Here is a 7,372-nt window from a genome sequence, read left to right as displayed (position 1 = left end):
GGGCTAGAAAAAGGAAGGATTAGCGCCTAAAAGGGAACTAGGGCGCAGTTCGGGCGCTTCCTCGGGACCGCACCGCACGCTCGCTTCCTGCTGGGGAGGGGCTGCCGGTCGTCGGCGGGCTCCCGAGCATCGAGAGCTGGGGCCAGAGCAGCTTCCTGCAGTGCCTGCTACCATAGAGCGCGGGCCCAGGGCGCCGCCCGCGGGTGGGGGACGTTCCCGGGACGGAAGTGGCCGAGAGTGTCGAAGGGAGGGCGAGGCCGCAGCCCGAGAGCCACCGGGAGAACGAGCGGGTTAGCGGGCCGGCGGGCGGGGCACAGAGCCGGGCAGCGCAGGTAGGCCGGACCGGGCGAACTGGGGCCTCAGGGTGGGGCCGCGACGCCAGGCCTGGGAGGCGGGCGGGCAGGGCCCCTGACTTCTGCGTCTGTTTCGGGTCATGTTGGAGAGGTTCGCGTCCGGTGTATCTCGGCTTCTGCTCTGAGTTAAATAGGCCGTTTTTCGGCAGCCAGGCCCTTCCTGGAGCAGTCCTCGGCCTGGGATAGTTTTGAGGGAGGGTGAGGAGTGGGTGGCAGTGTGGCGCAGGGCCGGGATCGGCTTTGAGGTTAGCTGATAGCGGGTACGTGCGTAGGAACGGGTGAGTTGGGGATTAAGTGGAGTTGGGTTTTAGGAGTTAAGGTTAGCTTTAGGAGTGTAAAGCTGGGGTTAAAATTTAGATTTATTAGTGTGAGGTGCGTTTTGTGTAGGTGAAGTTTGGATTAAAGGTATTATTTTGTTTTCTATAACGACCAAGTTTAGTTAGAGTTCAGGTTCAGGTTTGTCAGAGTTCAGGTTAAGGGTCAACAACAGGAACTAGGTTAGAAATCCAGTTTTAGGGATTAGAGAAGGTTAGCATAGACAGTACAAGGGATAAACAAGAAAGGGGTGAATCAGGAATCAAGTGACAAATGAACTTTAGGTTTAGGGATCAAGATTTAGGGTTAAAGGTCCGGAGTTGGTGCTACAGGTAAAAATTAGATCAAAATTAGGGATCAGGGATTGGATTCAGGTATGTGGTAGGACAGGGATGCCTGTCAAATCCAGTACTGGGAATCAGGAGACAAATTACGGTCAGCGTTAATGTTAGAAATTTCCGGCAGTTTTCTGTGCTGTAGTTGAGGTCAGGGTAGTTGACCTCAGGCAGGTGAAATTTAAGAGATTGGCAGTAGGTAGATGCCCTTGTTGTGTGGGGAAGGCTTCTTTGGCCCAGGGAAATGACAGACTAATTTCAGGCTAGGGTTCTGGGCTAGTTGGAATTGCTGGCATCAGGGATTTCAGCTTAATTCTATTCTCTAAGCCTCAGGCTCTTGCTGTGACCACCACAGTTGAGGGGGAGGGTTCTTGGATCCTGTTGTTTACAAGGTAGGAGTTAGAAAAGAGTTAGGCACCCAGGACATGTACAGGGCTTAGTAATCGTGGCGGACTGCGTAGGGGAGAAGGGACTGGTGATTAAGGGGGAAGCAGACCAAGGAAACTGTTCCCATGCAAGAAGAGGGTGGCTTAATTCTCTGAAAATTCAGCCCTACTGCCTCCATTTTCCCTCAGTCCCTCGAAATTAAGCCTTCCTCTCCAACTCTCCTCCCTGGCCCTGCATTTCACACCCTCAGGCGTACCCACTGACAGAATACTTTCCTTGCCTTTAGCTTTCCCATGCTGTTCATGTTACCTTCTCAGCCTCAGTTCTGCCTCCCTTCCCACCTCTTAATCCACACATCCCACCTTCATTTTCCTTCATCCACATCTGAGCTTTCCCATCATTTTAAAGCACTCTCCCACCATATTTACCCACTCATTCACCTACATACCTCCTGGTTATCTGCTAAATACCCCACCACCAGCTCAGCACTACTGCCAAGCCCTCACAGTCCCGGCTATATGCCATTCCCTGATTCTAAGCCTCCTAATTTCTTGGTCCAGTTATAGATCCCCTTCCCCCACTCCCCCAACAGAAAAGAGGAAATGAGACCCAAAGAGGAAACTGGGTCTTGCTGATCCCACGCCCAACCAGGCCACTGACCACACCCCCTTTCACTCCCAGCCTGACCCTGCCACTGACCACAACACTGTCCCCTACCCAGCCTGACCCAGCCACTGGCGTCAGCCCATCCCTGTCAACTCCATCTTTACTTAGACACTGCCAGCGTCTCTTCCCTGTACCCCTGTTCCACTCATTTAACCTGATTTAGCCACTGACTACACATCTCTTCTCAACCTCCTACCACCTGACCTGGCCTCTGACCTCATTCCCTGTCTTAGCCTCGATTCACATAAGTATCCTTCCTCTTCCCCCAGGCTGATTCAGTAACTTATTATATCCATATTTTTCCTACTGTTATCTTCCCTAGCCTGTCCTTGCATTTTTCTATTCCCCCATTTCCAGTCTGATAATAGTCACTAAGCCCATCCTTTCTGCCCCTAACTGACTGCTAACTGCATCCCCTAAGGCAGCCTCATGTTTGCATTCTCACCTCCTCCTGTCCTTTCTTTCCCCTCTCCCCAGTACCTTAGCTAAATTCAGGCACTCTTGAGTACCTGCTGATGACTGGAAGCTGTGGGCCTCCAGCCTCACTTGGGCCCCTGGTTCCTGAGTTAAGCCTGTCATCAGATCCTGTTGGTTCTACCTCTTCAAATTTCTGATGAGTGACATCCTCCTCTCCACCTTTCTAATTCTGGCTTCATTACCTCCGACTTGTGCCAGTGCAGGGTCTTTATAACTAACCTCCCAGGTAGGTGCCAGAGTGAGTTTCCTGAAGTCTAGTTCTGGTTGTGCCCCTTCTCTGATCATAGCCTCCCTTGGCCTCCTGTTGTCCTCTGGTAGGTGAAATCCCGCATCCTCTTCCTGAGTCCGCCCCTGCCTTTCCATCCTAACCTTGATTTCCCCATCACTGCTCACTTGCAGGTACCCTGTGCTTCAGCCAGCCTGCTCCTCACTTCCCTGAATGCTCCTTCGTGATTTCCTGCTTCTCCACCTTTGCTTATGCTATTCTCTCTGCCTGGAATGCCACCCCTGACTCATCTCCGGCTGGTTGGAATAGTGGAGAGAGCTTGGGCTTTGGAGTCAGAAAGACCTGGGTTTGGATCCTGGCTTCACAACTTATTAGCTGTGTGACTTTGGACAAGCACCTTGAGCAAGTGTTTAACTTCTTTGAGCCTGAGTTTCCTAATCTGTAAAAATGGAAATAACGACACCTACCTTGCAGGGTTGTTGTAAGGATTAAATGAAATTGTGTACACAAAGCAATTGACATATCGTCAATAAAAGATAGATCATTGTTTTTTTCTGATTACCTTTATTTGTTTAAATCTTGACTTCAAATGACATTTTTCATGGAGACATTTTAGTCCCCTTTCCCTGACCTGAAAGGGATCTCTCTCATGAGCACGTACTGTTTGGTTCTTACCTCATCCTGCCTTTTATTATAACTCTGTATGTAGCTATCCACTCTGCTGAGGGCAGATGCGAGTGCTTACCCTTCTTGGTTCCCAGCCACTGAAAACCAGGGCCTTCCCCACAACAGGCCCTCAGAACTGCTCACTGGAAGACTGGAAGGAGAAAGCACACAGAGAGACGTTGGGGCTGAGTGTTGTGTGCTTGATGACAGAGGCAGAGTCTTTATGAGAAGATAACGTTGTTGTGATGGAGCTGTGTAGGGGCTGTGTGCTTGAGATAATGTGTATGTATGTAGAGACTATAAGTAACTTTGTGGGAAAGAGCTCTGTGCATAGGCTGGGGTACATTTAGGGAAAATGAATATGCATGGATCAGGATGGAGGTAGGGAAGGGTTATGCTGGGGGAGGTCAGGTCCAGCCCTTCAGCTGCCCAGTCCAGCCCTAAATGAGCCTGCCGCAGCCTGAGGCCGGATATGTCAGTCTCACCCACAGCCCTCCCCCTTCCCCGCGGTTACAGACTCAGAGGCCAAATTTGGTAACAGGCTTGAGTGTTACTCCCCCCAACCCTCTTACATTCTGAGTCTGTCTTCAGCTTTCTCTCTCCCTCTGTCCCTTTCTGTAACTCCCTGTCTCTCTGCAGCTCCCTCTGTGGGTATCTGCTCTGACTATATTCTCCATGTCCCCCAAATTCCTTACCCCTAGTACACTTACATTCCATTCCTTGCTGGGATTTGACCTCTGTCCTCTATCCTCCCCACACCCCCACCCCCCAATTGCCCAACTCCTCTGGAATGCATCTCAGGAATGTCTTGAGGGAGGAGGAGCTCTCTGGGAGGGGGACATGGTGTGGGGGTGGGGGGGGGATTGTTGCTGTTCCATAAAACATGACAGAAAGTAGAAAGGGGAGCAAAGTTCTCTAGCCGGAACAGAAATTGGATAGCATCTCCCCTTACTTCCAGGGGCCCGCTTCTGTGCTCTCATTGCCCCCAACTCATTTGATTCCATTTGCTCCTTCACCCACTTGTAGCTTTGTGGGTGTCCACTCAGGACCAGCCTGAAAGTGAGGGTAGCCATGAGTCAACTCCCTTATCGGGGTCTCAACAGAGGTTTCCGTGCTTAAGGAGGAAGGGGGGTGTCCATATGTCCGGAGGAAATGGGGGGAGATGTGCAATTTCAGCTGAGGGTGGAAGGTCTTTTCAGTGTGTCCTCGGCTTGACAGACCTTCCAGCCTTCCAGCGACCCTACAGCCAGGTCTGTCCAGCTATCAGGAGAGGTGTGCCAGGGATGGGGACGGGGGCAGAGACCTAGAACTGGGGAGAGTGGGAGGGTCCCCTCTTGTTGGGAGTAAAGATTGAGGGAGAGCTGTGGTTTCTTCTTTTTGGAGACTCGAGATTATTTATAAGGTCAGAAATTGTCTGTCAGACTCCTGATGCAGACCTTTGCCACATCTGCCTCCTGTCTCCTGTTTCTACCTAGATTTTCAATCTCTCCTCATCTCTTCACCCTCCAAAAACACACCCCTTCCCAGCTTCCCTGGTTCTCAGCTGCTGCCTCCTGTTTCCTACCTTCTGCTTCTAAGACCCCATCCTCCACTTCCAAGCTTTCCTCTAGCTGTGCTTTCTCCCCCTTGGGACTAGCAGTTTGCAGAGAGGGGAATGGGCTGCCTAGATGTGCTCACCTCTCTTAGGTAAGAGGCACCAATCCCTGGACGGAGCTGGTCACATCATCAGCTGCCAGGCAGACTTGTTGTCTGGTGCACTGTGCGCCACCTGCCACCTCCATGGAGGGTGGAGCCTGGAGGGCGGGGGAAGGCTGTGTGGGACTAGTGTCCCCAGCCAGCTGTAAGGAAGACACTATCAGGAGAGGCAGCTGAGCTGGAGGGCAGTGTTTGAGAAGGACTTACTGAAGAGGACAGAGCATAGGAGGAGTTATGGTGAGAACTGGGTATTAACCTGCTATCTTAGAAGCAGCAAGGCCTGAGGAGTTAAGAGGGACTGGGCTCTCTCTCTGAGCTGCCTTGAAACATACACATACCCAGTCTGATTCCTGTTCTGCAAAATTAAAGGGTTGACTAGATCACTTTTGAGATCCCTTTGGATTAGAAAAACCATGATTCTGGCTTGACTTCTGGGGGAGCCAAATGTGGACTGAGCTGCTCCGGGAGGCCCCCAGCATGTCAAGTTACTGGAGAGCTGAGACACGTAAGCCAGGATGGCTTGAACAGCAGTGTTGGGCCTCCCTGCCAGACTAGCTTAAGTCAGTGTTTGCAGGGCTCAAGAGCCCTTGGGGATTATCTAATATAACGTCTTCATTCTGCAGAGAAGGAGAATAAAGCTGTGAAAGGAAAGATCACGTGATGAGTCAGGGCAGCGCTCTGGAAGTCCCAGACAGAGAGAAGCCAGAAGGATATAGTAAGAGACAAAGAGAAAAAGACTGAACCAAGAAGGGTGAAAATAGTGCAGAGACAGGACTGGGAAAGGAGGTGAGCAGGGACAAGGGTAAGAGAGAAACACTTGGAAGAAAGAAGGGAGGCCCAGATTCCAGTGCTGGGGGTGGGGTGCGTCCTCAGGTAACACTGTTTCAGACCTGCCTTTGTGCCTTGCAGACCAACCTCTCCTTCAGAGGTCTCAGATGCCTAAGACTAGTCCTTTTGATACAGCTCATCTTTCACTCTTTAATATCATTAAAAAAAACACGCTCACTGTTTTCTGCTTTGGTGACTCCCTTTCCCGGGTCTCCATGTGGGGGGCCTCCTCTTCTCCAATGAGGGTGTATTCTAATGCCCTGATGCCATGGGCCAGGTATAGCCAGGCTGGAGAGAAGAAGCCGCCGCCATGGTTGCACTTTCGCTGAAGATCAGCATTGGGAATGTGGTGAAGACGATGCAATTTGAGCCGTCTACCATGGTGTATGACGCCTGTCGGATCATCCGTGAGCGGATCCCAGAGGCCCTATCTGGCCCTCGTGAGTCTTGACTGCCCAGGTGGCTGGGGTGGGAGCCCTTGGTCCCTTCTTGTTCCCAGGCTCTTGGCCTTGGGAGATGACTCTCTTGTCCCCCAAGTCTTCTCATCTCAGGTCTGTGTTCCTTGGCCCCTGCCCTCCTCTTTAGGCCCAGGGTCACTGGGAAAATAATAAGGGATAGTGGTGTAGCCATTCAACTACATTGGGGTTTTTTTTTAAGCCTAAGCTGACCCATCTTCTCTTTTAGCCAGCGACTTTGGGCTGTTTCTGTCAGATGATGACCCCAAAAAGGGTATATGGCTGGAGGCAGGGAAGGCTTTGGATTATTACATGCTCCGAAACGGGGTGAGTATCACTTCACAAGGACCACCAATATCCTCTGCCATCACTTCCCTCCTTCTGCCTCCTATTCAGCACCCATATCTGATGTCTTTGAGTTCTCCCATGCTTTCTAATATACGCAGTCATAATACCCTGTTTTCAAGCAAGCCACCAGTCTTCCTTTTAGTAATCTACTTTCCTTCCCTCTCTGGCTGCCTAAAAAGAAAGTAATATCTTTAGCTTAAAGTGGGCCCCTCCTGTTTCTGACACAATAGGACACCATGGAGTATAGGAAGAAACAGAGGCCCTTGAAGATCCGCATGCTGGACGGCACCGTGAAGACTGTCATGGTGGACGACTCGAAGACTGTCACGGACATGCTCATGACCATCTGTGCCCGCATTGGTAAGGGGCGTGCGGGGCCGGGGGCTCAGAAAGAAGCCTAAAAACTCTGCTGGGGATGCTACCAACCCACCCCCTCTCCCAGGCATCACCAACCATGATGAATATTCACTGGTTCGAGAGATTATGGAAGAGAAGAAGGAGGAGGTGACAGGGACCTTACGAAAGGACAAGACACTGCTGCGAGACGAAAAGAAGATGGAGAAACTGAAGCAGAAGTTGCACACAGATGACGAGTGTAAGCAGAAGGGGACTGGCGAGGGC

At 51.3% G+C, this 7,372-nt stretch overlaps 1 protein-coding gene across 3 annotated transcripts in view; it reads left to right on the top strand.

Moving 5' to 3' along the window:
- Positions 1–47: 47 nt before the first annotated feature.
- TLN1 (talin 1) overlaps positions 48–7,372 on the top strand; it is a 31,618-nt gene continuing 24,293 nt past the window's right edge. The window contains exons 1-5 of one of the 3 annotated variants that reach the window (XM_027549616.1): positions 48–332; positions 6,226–6,388; positions 6,633–6,730; positions 6,982–7,111; positions 7,194–7,346. In XM_027549616.1, the coding sequence (XP_027405417.1) occupies positions 6,259–6,388; positions 6,633–6,730; positions 6,982–7,111; positions 7,194–7,346 (511 nt within the window). In that variant the 5' untranslated portion in view covers positions 48–332; positions 6,226–6,258. Of the gene's footprint in view, positions 333–5,779; positions 5,907–6,225; positions 6,389–6,632; positions 6,731–6,981; positions 7,112–7,193; positions 7,347–7,372 lie in introns of those variants that run through there. The other 2 variants (XM_027549614.1, XM_027549615.1) reach the window with 2 other exon arrangements.

This window comes from Bos indicus x Bos taurus, chromosome 8 (assembly GCF_003369695.1).
Source record: "Bos indicus x Bos taurus breed Angus x Brahman F1 hybrid chromosome 8, Bos_hybrid_MaternalHap_v2.0, whole genome shotgun sequence".
Lineage (NCBI taxonomy): Eukaryota > Metazoa > Chordata > Mammalia > Artiodactyla > Bovidae > Bos > Bos indicus x Bos taurus.
Note: the sequence above shows the minus strand (reverse complement) of the source record. Positions and strands in the feature narration are given on the sequence as shown.